The following is an 18397-nucleotide window of genomic DNA, read 5'->3' on the forward strand; positions in this document are numbered from 1 at the left end:
CACACACACACACACACACATACACACACACACACATTCTGACTGGGTTTTGCAACCAAAATCAGTTCCAATTTATTTTTCACATAACCAGAGAGCCCCATCGGTTAAATTTCCTTTTCTTACTTTTGCTAAATGTTTGATGCTCTGTCATTTATTTTGAGTTTCTACAGAGATTTGCTGTGACTGGTGGTGGTGTGTGTGTGGGGGGGGGGGGGGGGGGGCATGTTTGAGAGATACAAACAGTGTAAATGAGACTAAGAAGAAGGAACAGAGCACACGTGATGCAGCAGCAGAACAAGAGAGACTTTGGGCTGATTGATTAAACAATGAGTGTTCGTTAGAGAGAAACTAAACAGGTGTGTCGGAGAGGAAGTGTGTGTGTGTGTGTGTGTGTGTGTGTGTGTGTGTGCGTGTGTGTACAGTATACATCTGAATGGCCTGCAGCTAATAGACAGATAAAGACAGAGCTGGAGGATAGAGATACAAACACTCCAGCGTGAATAAAGGAGGTGTTGCTGCAGACCAGCTGCTATAAATAACACACGGGGAAAACTGGGATAACACACACATGCACCCACCCACACACACACACACACACACACACACACACACACACACACACACACATACACACACACGCACACTGAGCAAAGGAGGAACCTGACACATTGTTATTTTGCAGCATTCAATAGACCCAGACACACATGGTTACACCTGATCTGTGCACTGTTTGGGTCATAGAGCAGAAAACCTCTGCTCAGGCTGGACTTATTGTCCAGAACCAGAGTTTAATGGAACAAGATGGAAAAAACCATGAATTTACTTTCTGCCAGAAACATTTTAGGTTTTAGCTGTTGAACGTCCAGTCACTGCAACAATGTGCAACCAGCAAAGTGACAAAGTTCTGCTCTACTATTTTACCTGCTTGGGTCTGACTGGACAACAGGATATATATTTTATTTTTCTGTAAAAATGGAGTGTGATTATTAAGGGCTTAAAGTCTTTGCTGAAATTTACTGAATAAGCTGAAATTTAGTTGTTAAAATTCAAAGCAGAGCATGAGCTAAAAAAGAGCAAAATCTAAAGGGCAAGCTAAAAATTAAATGTAAAAACTGGATGAAAATAAAAAGAGCAGATAAAGAAAGCCAAGCTAAATATATCAAGAAGCTAGCTAATAGTTTAAAGAAGCAAAAGGCTAGCTAAAAGCTAATTCTTTGAGAAATGCAAGCACACAATTACCTCTAACGTGCAGACTCAGTTTGGTTGTAAATTTGTTTTGTGGGTTTGATTATTGAATTATGTCAAAATTAATTTCAGTACAAGCTTTACACAAATTGTATCATGTTCACTCATTTTTTTAATTTGTGTACAGGTGTGTGCGTTCTCGTCAGTTTTATTTCTATAGCATTTCCAAAGACAACTGAAACTGACTAAAGAGATTACAAATCTGTCAAAATGGTAAAACCCAACAATAGAAAACTCTTTTTTTTAACAAATAAACATAAATAAAACAAAAGTTTTATTTTGGGTCTTCAAGTTTATTGAGGCAGAGCAAATTCATTATTTGGGATCTTGGATCCTGGAGAGAAACTGGCTGCTAGACCTGCACACCAAGATTATAGAAGATTTAAACATTTTTAAACAAGCAATAAAACTGAATCAGGAAACAAAGAGGAAGCCAGAACCTGGAGTTATTCGGATTAAGAACTTAATTCCACTTGAAATTTAAGGGAGGTTGTTACATCTTTATGTTGAAGTTACATTTTTAGCTTGAAAAGTGCCTCTTCTGTGATTCGGGGTCATAAAAGTTGAAATAAAAGCATCAGTTGATGAAGAAACTTTGCAGCTCATCTTGATTTAACAAAAACTTGCTCCTACCTTTTTGGTGAAATCCATGGCTTTAAGGATGGAAAGGTTGAGTGTTTCCAGCGAGGCCAGAACTCCCTCGTATTCTCCCATGTGTTTGGCAAAGTAGTCTGCACACACACAGACACACACACATGCACTCAAATTAACACGTATTTTAAGCAGATCAGAGGGTTTAAAGCAGACGTGTGTTTGAGTCCACTCACCACAGAGTTCCTTGGTGTCTACATTACTACCACGGTAAGCAGAAGAAAGGATCAAGTCAGAGAAAAGACACGGAGGAGTTAGAAACAAACCGTTTTTAAAACATGCTGATGTACAGAACAACAAAGAGGGTTTAAGTTCAGCAGGCAGGAAGTCATCAGAAACAACTGACACGAGTCTGAGGCGGCGACGTTTTGTTGTCGTTCACTTCATATTTTAAAAGCTTGAACGGGCCACAGTTCTGATGTGACCCGCTGAAGAAACTCTTTTCTGGAGTTGCCGTGCAATCGGAACAAATTTAATTTTTATGACATGACTGTTTCATCCAGGCTTCACACTTGATCTTTCCTCTTTGTGGTTACTCTGGTGCAACATTGTATTTGTGGAACAAACTGAAAGTGAAAAACTTATTAATCCCATCACGCTGGTGCTGATACAATCCGACATCAACGCTCATGTGCTGGTGTAGACTCTCGGTCATTCGGGACAAATTAAAAACAAAAAGACGAGGCCACTGGACTTGGTTCTGTAGCTGCTGACTTGGAGCTCCTACACAAGGTTGGTATCAAAATTATTAATACTCGGGTCGATCTACATCCCTCGAACTCGCTGACGTAACAGACGAAATGTGACGTGACCGTTCAGACTCAGGTCACTTTGAAAAACATTATGAAAAACTAATCTGATTTGTCGCGTTCAGACTGCCAAAACTTTTAATGTGGGTGAGAAAATAAAACCAGTTTGAGTTCCTTTAACTTTCAGTGTGAACGGATCCATAATTATCTAAATTAGTTCAGTCAGCTCCTCAGATCCAGGCTCATCATTTAGCAGCTGAATGTTTTTGTAGTTTATTTATTAATACAAATAAGATTTTCCTCATTTGATGAAAAAAAAAGAAACTTAGAGAGGTCAGACTGAGATGGTTTGGACATGTCCCAAGGAGGGACAGTGGTTTGGACATGTCCCAAGGAGGGACAGTGGTTTGGACATGTCCAGAATAGGGACAGTGGTTTGGACATGTCCAGAATAGAGATAGTGGTTTGGACATGTCGAGAAGAGAGACAGTGGTTTGGACATGTCCAAAGGAGGGACAGTGGTTAGGACATGTCCAGAAGAGAGACAGTGGTTTGGACATGTCCAGAAGAGAGACAGTGGTTTGGACATGACCAGAGGAGGAACAGTGTTTGGACATGTCCAGTAGAGGGACAATGGTTTGGACATGTCCAGTAGAGGGACATTGGTCTGGACAAGTCCAGCAGAGGGACATTGGTTTGGACAAGTCCAGAGGAGGGACAGTGGTTTGGTTGTGTCCAGCAGATGGGCAGTGGTTTGGACATGTCCAGCAGAGGGACATTGGTTTGGACAAGTCCAGAGGAGGGACAGTGGTTTGGACATGTCCAGAATAGGGACAGTGGTTTGGACATGTCCAGAATAGAGATAGTGGTTTGGACATGTCCCAAAGAGGGACAGTGGTTTGGACTTGTCGAGAAGAGAGACAGTGGCTTGGACATGTCCCAAAAAGAGACAGTGGTTTGGACATGTCCCAAGGAGGGACAGTGGTTTGGACATGTCCAGAAGAGAGACAGTGGTTTGGACATGACCAGAGGAGGAACAGTGTTTGGACATGTCCAGTAGAGGGACAGTGGTTTGGACATGTCCAGTAGAGGGACATTGGTTTGGAAAAGTCCAGCAGAGGGACATTGGTTTGGACAAGTCCAGAGGAGGGACAGTGGTTTGGACAAGTCCAGCAGAGGGACATTGGTTTGGACAAGTCCAGAGGAGGAAGAGTGGTTTGGACATGTCCAGAGGAGGGACAGTGGTTTGGATATGTCCAGAGGAGGGACAGTGGTTTGGACATGTCTAAAGAAGGGACAGTGGGTATATTGGTAGAATGAAGATTTAAATGCAGATATATGGATGATGTTAGAGAGGACATGGAGGTAGTTGGAGTGAGGACAGAGTGAGACAGAGGAGAACTCGCTGTGGACACGACAGCTGAAGGAAGAAGAAGCAGTCAGAAGATGGAAAAGATGAAAGTGTTGAAATAAAATGCAGAAACGTTCCATGTGTCTCTTTACCAGAATATCAGACTACTGTTCAGGGACGCTGCATGAACGAGAGTTGGACAAATAATGAAAACATGCAGGAAACATTCATCAGACTTGAAGACGTCTTCAAACGGACTGTGCATTCAACGTGCACCGTTATGTTTCCAAATGAAGAGAAGTTCACACGACTGATGACCATTCCAAACAGAAAAGTTTGAAGAAAGAAGTCCAGTTTTTGTTCTGGGGACCAGCGATGATACCGTCGCTCCTCCTGCACGGTGCTGCCTGTTTAAATTACAGGAGATTTCAGACCCTCGCCTCCTACGGCAGATTGTGAAGGAAACTGCAGGCAGACGGATGTACAGTGCAGATTTAGGAGCAGAGCGGGGCGGAACCAGGAGAGTGACACGTGGAGAGGATGAGGAGAGCTGGGAGAGAGACGAAGTGGCAGCTGAGTGGCAGCTTACAGACAGTGACACAAAAAGAGGCGGAAAGCTCAGAAAATTGACTGAAAAGCCAATAAAGCTAAAGTGAGAGAAAATCAGAACCCGCTTGGTGCCTCTCCTCCATTTGTCAACTTCCTGCTTCAAACAGGAAACACTTAAATCCTAATTTCTACTGCGACTCAATCAGTCAATAAGTTTATCTGCTGCCTCGTGCCGACTCTGAGCTCCAGCACGAGGCTCCGCTTTAAAACGTCTGCAGCAGAGAGAACACCTCCAGCAGCTGCACGCGCCGCTCGCTGATTTAACGGCAGATAAAGTGACAAAAGGCCGAGCCCCGAGGAGGATTTACACACCCGACCCGCTCCGACTAGAACAGGTCAGCTTTTGTTCCGCCCCACTTCATTTTATCCCCGGCTCTGCAGGACCCAAAGGTTCTGTAAATTAACAGTCCGACTTTTGATTATTCACATCTCACCGTGTCAGCACACATCTCACTGCAGATTAACGGATAATAAAAGCTCAATAAATTGATTTAATGAAGGCAATAAAAGAAAAAAATGTGCAAAAGGAGCTGCGGCTGCAGAGAGGTTAATATCCTGAAGGATGGGGCGAGTAACGCCACAGAGGTTAAGAGAAGAGAGAAAAGAAGACGAAGAAAATGGGTAAACATCCAAGTTCATGCTCAATAATCCAGGTAAAAAAAATCCAACAACGCTCAGTCAGATCATCTGGACGGTTTCTGTTTTTGTTGAGATGTTTCGTCCTTCATCCAAAGGACTTCATCAATCTGAGGAGCCACAAACAAATTCACAAAACAAACTTTGCTCTTATCACCAGCAAACTGGTTGGTCCACTATGGGAGTGTGCTGCTCATGGGACTCAGTTTGTTTTATGGCTCCTCGGACTAATGAAGTCCTTTGGATTCAGGTCTCTCTTGTAAACGAGCCCCCAAGGCTCAATGGGACTAATCTGTGTAAATAAAGGTTGAATGAATGGATGAAGGATGAAACATCTAAAAAAAAAAATTATAAAAATGGATAAAGATTTCTTACAGTGGCTGAGGTGGAGAATGTAAAGAAAAAACAACAAAAAAATAAAAATAATGTCAATTTAACATCTTGTGTTTTGCAAATCCAGCAAATAAAGCAAAACATAAAAATAAAAAAGAGCATCTTAAAAACTCAGAGTTAATGTCTTGATGCTGAATGGATAAATTTGGCTTCAAATGCAGATTTGACTTTGTGTTTCTGTTTGTAGCTCATAATTTAAACTTCACTAATTACTATTTTTGATTTGCTAAGGAATAAAGTTCCTTAAATGAGAAGGAAAACACCCTCAGACTGTTTCCTTTCTGAATTTGAAATGTTTTTCAATTTTTATTTTGTGAGGTTAAGTGGAGTCGTTATAAGCAATCAGTATCTTACTTGCAGCGAACGGCTGTCAGAGTAATCCAAGTTTGAAGAAATTCTCACGAGGGAGTCGAGCTGATCACTCCTCAGGATAACATGAATTTAAACAGAGAACTCTGCTGGCTGCTGCAGGTAAGATACTAACTACTCATAGAAACTTCTTTAAAAAAAAACAACTTTACACTGAAAGGCTTTGAGGCAAAAGGCAACCTGAACCATGAAATTATCATAAACTCACATAAACTTAAAACTCAAACAAAACAGAATAAAAAATACTTTCCAATTCTTATTTCAAATAAAATCTAAACCAAAGTCATGGTGCAGAAATCCCACATACGTGCACGCACCTCTAAATGTCCAGCATGTTAATTATTTCCATGCAGCCTCTCTCAATGTTTCATGCAAGCGCACGTGCACGCTGCGGCAGCGTGACGGTGCTGACCTGGTGTTATCGGAGTCGATGGTGTGAAACAGCTTCTCCAGCTCCTCCTCGTTCAGCGTGCCGTCAGAGAAGAACGCCTGGAACTCATCCAGAGACAGCTTCCCATCATCTGCCAGGAAAAAAACACAAACAAACAAACAAAAATAAACAAATGTGTCAATTTCAAACCATCTGGAGGAGGCGGCTCCTGACATGAGTGGGAGATTCGTCTCTGAATAAAAATCTTGTTTCCATCAGTTTATAATGAGGGCTCCTTGTAAATGAAAAATAAAATCAAGGACATTTTAAAACATGATCTGCTACTTTCTGCAGGTTAACTTTAATTTTTACTGTATTTGTTTTAATCAGCATGTGAGCCAACAAAATGTTTACAGAAGAAAACAGCAGCGGCAGCAAAAAGCCTTTCCTGTTTCCTCTGTCCTGATAAGCAGCTCGAATCGATTCCTTAAGTTGAACTGATGAAGATCGGCAGAAATCGAACCCTCCGCTCTGCTGACCCGAACACGTTCATCTTCACCGTGTTAACCGTCAAGCTTCGTCACATCTGTAACTAAAACACAGATGTGCTCGACTTCATTCATTTTCATTTGAAACTAGTTTCTCTCTCCACTTGTGTGCCACACCCCCCCCCCCCCCCCGTGCATCCATGCAGTCTGTTCCAGCTGCAGTGTAATCGATCCGACACGCTCCTCGGACCGTCTGTGTAGTAATCTGTGATCAGGTTTCAGAGGATGCACCAATAACCAGATGGAACAGGGAACTCTTATGTAACATCTGCTGACAGTAAGATTCCCCTTGAAACACCCCCCCCCCCCCCCCCCATGTGAAGATGTGGTGCAACTTCAGCTAAATCTGATAGTGTGTCAGTATGTGATCTGTCAAGGATGAGAAAAGGCAGCTTTCATTCATTAAGACAGACGTTTCTGCAGCAAAGTTCTGACATGGGTTATCCTAGCTCAGGTTTAAAAGTGGCTATGAAAAACCTAACCTGTCAGTTTTGCAAAGATATGCAATATCCATCCATCCATCCATCCATCCATCCATCCATCCATCCATCCATCCATCCATCCACCCACCCACTTTGGCCTGTTCCAGTCTCAGGTCTCAGCAGTTTGAGCCGGGAGGTCCAGACAACTCTCTCCACAGCCACCTCTTCCAGCTCTTCTGGGAGGACTCCAAGGTGCTCCTAGACCAACTGAGAGAGTCTCTCCAGTGTGTCCTGAGTCTTCCCCGGAGTCCCCTTCCAGTTGGGCATGTCCAGAACACCTCCCAATGGGGGCATCTAGTGAGTGTCCTGACCAGATGGATGAACAGCGGTTCTACTCTGAGTCTCTCCTGGAGAATTAAACTTCTCACCCTATCTCTAAGGGAGAGTCCATCTAGCCTGCGGAGGAAACTCATTCAGACCTTGATCCATGACCTCGTTCTTTCAGTCTCTACCCAGAGTTTGTGATCTCAGTTGAGGGTAGGAACGTAGACCGCTGGTAAACGGAGAGCTTCTTGCAGCTCAGGTCCCACTTCACCACAATGGACCAGCACAGAGTACACAATACTGCAGAAGCTGCACTGATCCATCTGTCAATCTGTTGCTCCGTTCTTCCCTCACGGTGAACAAAACCCAGAGAAACTTGAACTCCACTTGAGGCTGAACCTCACGTCCAACCCAGAGAGGAAGGTCCACCCTCTGACCATTTTATTGTAAAAACATAAAAGAAGCTTCTGGGCTCTCAAAAATGTGACCTTAAACCAAGATTGTGGAAAAAACTGGCAAATTCTCTGTTGCCGTTACTACAGATATCTGTATGACAGTTTGTCAACGGGTATGTAATGTGCTGTATGTGGTACTCTTGATGTCTCATAAGTTACAGCAAATACATATAGAGTTATTTTTTAATTTAATTTAATTTTGGGCCTCAAGACCTCAAAGTTGATGCTTCATGAACCAAAGTAGCGTCCTGACCCCCAACTGTTGTGTGAAACGAACTACAACAAGCAGCACCTGAAGAGCTGCTCATACTGCAAGTCCCTTCAACAGTAAATACATGAAAATACTTTTGATGGCTTTATTTCTTCGGTTTAGAAGCAACGTCTGAGTTAAGGGAAGGGTCATTCAAGGTCCTTTTATGCTTCTTTGAAGATACTGTAAATAGTGTCCTGTGCTGCATCCAAAAGCTACACTTTGTATCTGCTAGTTAAATAGACTAAACAAAAAAATAACCATCCATCCATCCACCCTCTTTACCCACTTCTTCCTTTCTGGGTTGCGGGGATCAGTGGTGCCCATGTCCAGCAATCACTGTGAGAGAGGTGGGGACACCCTGGACAGGTCTCCAGTCCATCACAGGGACACATAGAGACAAATGAGACAACCAATCACTCTTTCACTCACACCTAGAGACAGAGTTACCAATCAGCCTAACATACATGTTTTTGGTCTGTGGGAGGAAACCGGAGTCGTCGTCGTCTTCTTCTTTTGGCTGCTCCCTTCTTCAGGGGTCAGCACAGTGAACTTACTCGCACAAAGATTTGTCAATTGATTTTACGCTGCACGTCCTTTCTGATGCAACCACAGGCCACTGAGCTACCTCAGCCCTCTGTGTGGAGCAGAGAGCTGCCATGTAGGGCACCCAGGGGAGCAGATGGTGGGGGTTAAGGGCCTCGCTCAAGGGACAAGAGTGGGGCAAATGAGGGTGAAGGCAGGTGTGGGTGGTTTAACTTTCCCACCAACATTTGGATGTCAGTCTGGGGAGTTGAACCAGCGAACTTCCGATCACAGGCCCACCGTCTCTAACCTCTGCACCACCACTCCTGGGAGGAAACCAGTGTACCCGGAGAAAATCCACACATGCTCGGAGAAAACATGCAAACTCCACCAAGAAAGGCCCCTGGCCGGGATTCGATCCGGCGACCTTCTCGCTGAGATGCAACAGCTCTAACGACTGCGCCACCATGCCGTGTGATAGCACACCAAATTATTATGGTTTCCAAACAGTGTAAGAAGATTTTCCAAAGGAAACTTGATTCAGTTGTGTTACTTTGTGAAGCTGTGCAGCAGTTTCTTCTGCTCGTCTCTTTTCTGTAGCGGTCTGCGACGCCGTCGGCCCGCCTCTCTACATGATGCAGAGCTACATATGAAATATTAATCCTGCTGCTCTCAGAGTGTGTCCGTCCTTCAGTGTGGCAGACTGGGTGCAGCCGCTTCAGTTCTGGGAGCGTTGCAGAAATCTGGGAACCCACTGGAGCAGCAGCGCTGCAGCTTTAGAGTCAAATTTAAATGCGCTGCTCTCGTTTCCCCGTCGCAGAGAAACACGTGTTCTTCCCTGTAAGAACATCAAACATTCATCCTTTTATCATTCTCTGCCTGCCGCACACTTCCTGTTTGTGTCTTTTGTGATTTTGAAGAACACCAGAGTTGCCCTTACTCTCGCTCACTCTGCGCTTTGACCAGCACTCGGACCAGAAGGCTTCACGTGGTTTTCAGAAGTCAAAAAGCTTTTGGGAGCTTTTTTTTTTTTTTTTTGTTAAAGCTCTCAGCCTGCCCTCTCTCCTTCCCTTTTTATATGTTACTCCCCATTACGCTCAGCATCTTTTATCCTGCTTTTCTTCGAGCAGCTTGTTAAAGAAATACACAGAGGAAGCTTCTTCTGTTAGTTTTTTTCAGAGCAGCTAAAGTCACCACAACACATCAAACTATTTTCTCATTTTGTGTTTTTGTTTTCCATGACACAACCTTTCTACAACAGAAAGAGTAACTCCTGAGAGGCCACTTCTCAGATTTATAGCATCTCTCCCACTTTGTTTTACCAAAACAATCTTTTTAGTTCACAAATGTGAAGCATAGTGGCAACAGGGACGTGCCGGTCCAAATATGTGACAAAATGGACAATTTCAGGCACAGAATCCAGCGAGGGCGAGTGGAGGGCAGGGCTTCCCTCCCAAATGTCCAAAGTGTATCAGGGTCTTTACACACAATTCTCTTTTAAATTATTATTTTTAATTAATACTTGATGAATACTTTAGTTTTCTGAAGCTTTTTTTTGACAGCTCAGAGTGATAAAGCCATTTGGCATGTAATAGGTTGTTGCGTCTGTCACGTTTGGGGTCGTAGGTTAGCTCAGAGGCGAGTCTATGACATCATCATTTTCCAAGGGTTGAGTTTTGGCCGTTCACATGAAAACGCAGGGATGGCAATTCAAGGTTTTCTCAGCCTGGAGCCATTTTTAGACAAGTGGTACGCCGATGTCCCCCATGGCTGAGAGATTTGAATAATATATGGAGTTTTGGAGAGGAGTGTTTTTCTGGAAAGGAACTGAACAGGGAATGCAAGTAAACCTAAATGTTTTTGGTGTAAGATACGCAGGTGGGGAAGAGTTACACTGCGGCGAACAACAGACGTAGTTTTTTTTTTTGTTTTATTTTTTGCTTGTCCGAGGCGGCAACAGTGACCGTTCATGGAGAGTGGAGGGAGCCACTGACATAATGTCGCCTGTCAATCAATCAAGCAGGCTCGTCAGCAACTGACTAATCCGAGATTGTAATTTATCCCAAAGTGAAATGCTCTTTACCTGCAGGAGCTGCACCCTCCTTTTCCTCTGACAATATTGTCAGGTTTGCATTATGAACGCTTTGCGGACAAAGTAATTTTGTGAAAATTCAGATAAAAACGGTTAAATGTCAGTGGAGAACATGACATTCAGAAAGTGTTACCCTGAGCATTTAGAGGATGGATTACAATTTATTCTATTTCCAAAATCTAAAATGAGTCTGGAAAAATGTAAAAGGTGGATAAAGCCCTGCGGCCGACCTCATGATCAGCTGAATACAACAGTGATAAACTGGAAGTAACGCATGTTTATCTGTATGAAGGTAACTGCAGGTAAATCCTCCATTTTCTGTCATAATGCGTAATGGTTAAATTAAAGGTTATTGCTCAAAGCTAGTTGTGCTTCATTTTGTGTGCAGATGCATGTTGCATAACTTTAGTGTTTGTTTGCTATGGTCAATTAACACTAAACTAATTTTACACAACGTGTTAATTAGGATGTGTAATGTAAAGTTTACACTCAGTACATACTGAAGTTCACTGTAAATTATTGCCCCGTCTCTCTGCGGCATGAAAACAGCCACTGAAGTGACTTTTAAATTATTGGTGTGGTTGAAAAAAAAAAAAATAAAATTTTGCCCGTCTTCTTTGCTGTTGACTGATGAGGCAGAAATGTCTCACTAAATGCCTCAGGTAACGTTGTGAGCGTCACTACCTCCATTACAGTCCTCTTGTTTGTTTGTCGGAGATTCGCTGACCCTGGGTTACATTTCTGCGTGGGCAGAGTGAGCTTACCGTTTGTGTCATGTCAATTTTATCCACCACCAGTGTAATGGTGGAGCTGGTGGTAGCCAGTGGTGGCCTTGGCCCCCATATATTAATCTTTGGGCACCCTAATCATTTGAGGAAACTATACTTTTAAGTAATATAAAGCTAGACAGCATATCATATACTGTATATGGTGGAAAAAAAAAATCCAATAATGGTCAGTCAGGTCATCTGAACAGTTTCTTTTATTTTTTTGTTGAGAGACGTTTCGCCCTCCATTCGAAGGGATTCATCGGTTTGAGGAGTCGCACGTAAACCCTTTTCCCCACCAAGCAGTACACTCCTTTAGTGGATCGACCAAAAAATAAATAAAAGAAACTGTCCAGATGACCTGACTGACCATTATTGGACTAGAAAGCATAATTTACTCGAATGGCAGGGGTATATATATATATATATATATATATATATATATATATATATATATATATATATATATATATATATATATGGTGGCCATCTTAGATTTTGACGTGGCAACCCACTTTTCAATAATGATCTTTTTTAGCCCAGATTCAACCACACACCAAAAGGGAAGTTGGCATGTCGGCATGCTATCCAGCTCACAAATTGAACTGGATTGAAGAAGGGTATTTCCAAGTCCCTTCTTCATTCTGTGACGGAGGACAAAAAGTACCACGTAGGAGCTCCGTGTGGATCCAAGGTTGAAACAATAAAAAACTGTTTGTATATTCATAGTAATGGTTCCAGTGTTTACGGTCTGCCAGATGTGTTCGACACTAACCTGCCTCTCTGTCACAGAGAAGAACTGCGCTGAGAGAACCAGTGTTTAATGCAGCAATGACCCATTTTTCCTGCAGCCCAGTTAGACCCACTTAGGGACTCTGACAACACACTGCTCAAACAAAGCAGACGGCATGCTAACCCCATTTCAAAAGAGCATAAAATAATCCTAAATTACACATAGAACAGAACCTGCATGATTCTTGACCTCTATTCCACCTCTTTTGTGTTTTTTGAGCACATCAGCTACTCACGTGTGTAATGTGTCACATCTTGCTTCTGTTTGTGATCTCCTAATATGACCTGATGCTGAGCAGCATCCATGGATAAATTCAGCTTCAGAGTCCTGGTTCATCTCTATAAATAATGTACAACTCAAGCAAGCACTCTGCTCAGAAATCATCCAAATCACCCACAGAGAGGCGGTGAGGTAACGGCATCCGGTCTCCACCGAGCACCGACAAGCTGCAGACCAGCACCATTTACTGAAATGATCTTTTATTCTGCAGTCCAAAAGGCTCCGCTGAGGAAAATCATTTTACTGCAAAGGAAATGACCCACTCCAACAAAACATACAGTGAAGCAGCAGGGGGGAGAAGAGACACAGGCCAAGAGAAGCTGGAGCAGCTAAATTAGGTGCAACTGTGTTTCCACTTCCCCTCAGTGTGTGAACATGTTCTGCAAACCAACACTTACATTCAGCTTCATGTACGAGTTGTTGAGTTTTGTCACAGACACTCTGATGCATCAGCTTTACTCCTCGACTTTGAGCTTTCAAAAACAAGAATCGTATATCTACTCCTGAACACAACACTGAGCTGAACACAGACTGCCAGCTTCAGTTTCAAATGTGTAAGAGATCCAAACCTCAGAGCATCAAATCATCAACAAACGGACCGAGACTCCCTGAGCTCGGTTTCCTGTGTGTGACTATTATTGTTTAGATAATTTTTACATTCCTTTAGAGCATTTATGCATCTATTTTTAAAGCTGTTCATGTATTAATGTTTCAGAACAAGTTGTTCTCATACAATAAAACTTCTTGTAAACTGCTCTGTTGTAACATCGGTTTTTATAAAGACAAATTACGACTTCTAATCAGTTCGCTGCAGTATAAAAACTTTTTTTTTCTTTTGGGTCCTCTAACCTTGCAACTAAGAATGTGTTTTTCAGTTTTGTTAGAGAGAAAATCTGTGATTCAAACTAGGCTGTTTCAATGAGCCAGTGTGAAAAAGAATAACTCTTCAGTGCAGACTTTTATTTTGAAATTCTCCTCTATGCAACGAAAGAGATAAACTGGATTGAATTGATAGTTCATGCTCAATCATCCAGGTACAAAATCCAATAATGGTCAATAAGGTCATCTGGACAGTTTCTTTTGTGTGAAAAGATGTTTAGCCCTCTATCCAGAGGGCTTCATCAGTCTGAGGAGTCCCAAGATGTCTGAAAACGTTGTTTAAATTTGACTGTATTCTGTAGAGTTAGGTCGATCGAGCTGAGATTTCCAAAAGTCGTAGCTTAACGCGTTAATTTTAGGTGTCAACACTTCATCTTTGCAGGGTTTCCTTCAGCTTTTGTGAAACCAAGTTAAAAATAGCTTCACTTTTTAAAGAGTTGTGATAAAAATCAACCGAGCAGCAAATGATCCAAGGTCAAGCAGGAGGAATTTGAAGTACAAAGTGCAGCAACATGGATGATTGGTTGAAAAAAAGAAAAAAAAAGGTGAAGAAATTCTTTAGTCTCTAAAGTAAGATTGATGGCTGGTTTCTACAGCAGGTAAGACACTGACTGCTCATAGAAAATATGTAGAATCTTAGGAAATGGCTTAAAACTACATATTTGTTCCCTTCAGATTAATGTCTAAAAAGGCAAAGAAGAAAACACGTAATTTTATACAGAGTGTTACATTTTTCTGGGTAGAGAAGCAAATTAGCCTATTTTTCTAAAATATCTCGGTTTAGGTGAGACAGGTTACGTCCCACATTTAGGTAATTTCCTGAAAAATCTCAAACTGGTAAAGTAGGTTGAAACGGTCCAAAAATCAGGTCGGACGCATCAGTCAATACCTCGGCAACAAAAACTGCTCAAACTATGTGGAACGTTTGAAAGACTCAAACAATTCATGTGAAACTTTTTCTGACGTTTCCCCATTCATCCAATACAGTAATGGAGAATTCATAAAAACAGACGGAGAAACACGTTTAATCTAAATGGTAAAGTTAAAACAACAAAACACAAAAGATTGGAAAGGCCTTCTTCTAAATGATGTATGAAACAAATGTTTACATCCTTCAGTTTAAAAGAACAAGTTTAAATGAGTGGAGCATCTCGTATAGTCTTTGTGTTTACACGTACGACCAAAGGCATCATGGGAGATTAAACGAGGTGGATCCATTTGAGCCTTTGCACAGTTTCTCATGAAGAGTTCACAAAGTTTTAGGTTGAATCTGCCTGAAGCAGCTCTGTGTTTCCTCAGATTATTCCTGCTTCACCGCTGGATTTAAAGTCTTTCATCTTGCACAGAACTCAGATCCAAACAGATTTTTTAAAATTACATATACGCTAATTACAGGAAACATTGTAAACCCTGCGGGCAGTTTTATTGTGTTATGGTGCTTTTTGTCTTTGGATGTTCAACTCAGGACCAAGTGAAAAAGCTGAAATTAGGTGAAAAAAGCTGAAATGAGAATAACAAGCAGGAATTAGCAGAAAAATGTTAATTAGGCTGAAAATAGCAAAAATCATCAAGAAAAACTTGAACTTATCTGAAAACAGCTGAAATTAGCTAAATATTTCTAAAAAGACATCTGAAAAGGTAGAACAAGCTTAAATTAGCAGAAGAAAGCAGAAAGAATAAGTTTGCCCAATTAGACTGAAATAAGCAGAAATTAACACAAAAAGTAGAAACTATCTGAAAAAAGCTGAAATTAGCAAAAACTGTTGAAAAGTAGCTAAAAGGCTGAAAGAAGCTGAAATTACAAGGAAGTGGAGAGAGCAAATTTTTCCTGAATTAGGATGAAAAAAGTTGAAATGAGTGCAAAAAAAAAAAAATGCAGAATTAGCTGAAAAAACTAAAATTGGCATAAAACAGCTAAATAGTAGCTGAAATTGTAGAAAAAGCTGAAACTTGCAGAAATAATGAAAGGAGCAAACTGAAATTAGCAAAAATAATTTAGAAAAAGCACAAAAATGTTGTAGTTAGTGGAAAGAATCTGAAAGGAGCACAAAACAGCTAAAAAAAAACCTGCTGAAATTAGCTGAAAGTAGCAGAAAAATGTTTAAAATTGCACAAGGAAGCTGAAAGAAGCTGAAGCAGAACAAAATGTGAAAGGAGCAGTAAAAGGTTGTAAACAGGTCTAAAGATTTGAAGGATGTAAATTTAGCTCAGTTCATTTTCTATGAGAAGAAAGTGGCAGAAAAGGCTAAATATTTCAAAAAGCTAAAGTTGCACCAAAAGTCATAGCAGGATTGTACAGAAAGATATAAACATTTGATACAAGATTTGTTAAAATAGCTTGAAAACTGCAGGATGTTAAACGCGCTAAAAAAAAAAGTAAAACGGATCACACTGCGAATGCTTCAGAAGCATTCACAATATTAAAGCAAAAGTCTTATTGCATCTTCTTATTTATCCGAGTCAAAGTAACGGGGTTCTGCAGGTCACAGACGTGTTTGATTTGATGGTTTGGCAAATAATCAGCCCAGTTTTAGTCTAAAAGTCTGCATTTTCTGATAATTTAACTAAAACACTCCGACTCACTAAAACCAGGACTCCTCTGGGCTGCAACTAGTTTCTAAACAGATTCCAGAAAGAGTCAGATTAAAGTGTGGCTGTAAGGTTTGCTGGTCACAAGCTCTCAAAATCCAGGAAGACTGCAGAAGACAATTTGCTGATGTCCAATGATCAGTTGCCAATTAGTCTCCAAAAGACACCTCCTCCCAGTAAGATCCTAACAGCCGTTGGTGTTCTTGGAGTTATTTAAAGTATAAAAATGTCCTGAAGTTCCAGACATCAAAAATACAGAAACAGCATAAAACATCTGTGTCAAGATCAACCCAAATTATATATATATGTAAACAGTTAAGTCAAAAGTTATTGATTACTGGGCAGAAAATACGCACAGGAAACTGTTGCTGTCACCATATTTATATATACAGGTTATTAAAACTGGCTCACGACTCGTAAAACTAAATCTTGCTAGACTTGATGACAGAAGGTTAACACTTCAAATAAAAGTTAACTGAATAAATTAATCATATTATGCAGATTAAGACCGCCCCATCAGGGCGTCTGTTTGTAGGTCACAGGATGCTTAGACAGGTTGGCCTTTCCAGACCTCTTCTTTAATCAGAGGCATCTGTTTCAAACGCCACATAGAAAAATAAAGACGCACTCAAACCCCCTCTTTTATTAGCGAATCACAGAAATAGCAGATCTAATTGCATTATATCCACCAAGGAACGAATGACGGGAGGGAAAAATGCAGGAGGGCAACTCGTCTCAGCCGCCTGCTGATGGCAGCGTGTTGATTCAGAAGTTTAGGTTTGATTCAGCTTTTGTTCACATGAAATTAGAGGTTTTGCTCAACGAACTGATTCCTTTTTAATGCAGATTGTACCCTTTACAGATGAAAGTGGATCTCTGCTTTCTGTGTTAATGACAAACAGACAAATCAGCACGTGGAGCTTCTGTTCGACGCATACAGGAGGAGGTTTGATGCTCCGGAGCAGACGTCAGCAACAACTGTCCTCACAGCCACAGATCCGAGGTATTGGCTGAGTGCAGGAGAACCGAAACAGTAATCGGGTCGGAGCGAGGCGCCAACAGAGCGGCGGGCTGACTGCTCCATCATTTGGAGATACAGAGCAGCATTCTCCACAAACAGACGAAACTACACAAGAACTCCACAATTTAAAATGTTCTATCATTATCAGGACTTTAATTTTGACCCAAACCTCAACTCACCCTAACCCTAAGTCTAACTCTAAAACTGGGTTCAGACCGGGCTTTGGTCCCTCCGAGGATTCCTGGTTCTGGCAAAGTCAGTGATTAAACCAGAAAAGGTCCTAAACAATTATTTAAGATGATTCTCGCTTGTTTTCTTCCTGCAGTTGCTCGTCTCTCCATTCTGTTGTTTAATCGTTATTTTTGGGACTCTGCATGAATGGTCGTCATGGCAACAGGATGAGGGGAAACTGACCCTCTTTTGGGCTCAGAATATGTCTCCTCTATTTGTACAATGCAGACTCATAGGAACTGGACTTCTGTTCATTGCTTTTGCTCATATATAGTTTTCAATACAAAATAGTTTTTGTTTTCTTTGTTAAATCAGTGTTCTGTATTTTTATCTGCTTTCATCAGAAGAGTTACAAGATTTGAGTTTTCTTTCCCACATTTACCCCAAATATAAGATGATTTTTGCATATGAGCTGTTGAAGTCAGAAGAAGTGTTTGTGACTGAGTGGATCAGCCACGGATCGGTTTCTTCTGCTGGATGAGGAACAAGAGAACCACCAGATCCTGTTTGTTTATTTGTTTAGTTGTTTTCTTGTACACCAGATAAACACAATCTACTGTTTTTAATCCAAGAGTTTACTGGAGTTTTGCTACGTTTTCAACAAATGAGCATTTCAGTTTGCTGTAACATCCTTTTGATGCATCAAACCAGCAACTTTAAAGGAAGAAAAAAAATTCAAGAACAATTCAGTTAACATTTGTGAAAAAGTTCTCCTGCATCCAACCCTGCAAACAGATTTAGAGGCAGGAGACCATTCATTAACATGAAGACATACAGTCCATCATATACTATATATATATATATATATATATATATATATATATATATATATATATATACACTGTATAT

At 41.2% G+C, this 18397-nt stretch overlaps 1 protein-coding gene across 1 annotated transcript in view; it reads right to left on the reverse strand.

Moving 5' to 3' along the window:
• Nucleotides 1-18397, reverse strand: part of necab2 (N-terminal EF-hand calcium binding protein 2) — a 114962-nt gene that overhangs the window by 61570 nt on the left and 34995 nt on the right. The window contains exons 3-5 of the mRNA XM_037683348.1: nucleotides 6416-6524; nucleotides 2073-2098; nucleotides 1879-1976 (exon numbers count right to left, since the gene is read on the reverse strand). Coding sequence (XP_037539276.1) covers nucleotides 1879-1976; nucleotides 2073-2098; nucleotides 6416-6524 — 233 coding nt within the window. The remainder of the gene's footprint in view (nucleotides 1-1878; nucleotides 1977-2072; nucleotides 2099-6415; nucleotides 6525-18397) is intronic.

The sequence above is a fragment of the Nematolebias whitei genome, chromosome 10 (assembly GCF_014905685.2).
Source record: "Nematolebias whitei isolate Nwh7 chromosome 10, NemWhi1, whole genome shotgun sequence".
NCBI classification, from domain to species: domain Eukaryota; kingdom Metazoa; phylum Chordata; class Actinopteri; order Cyprinodontiformes; family Rivulidae; genus Nematolebias; species Nematolebias whitei.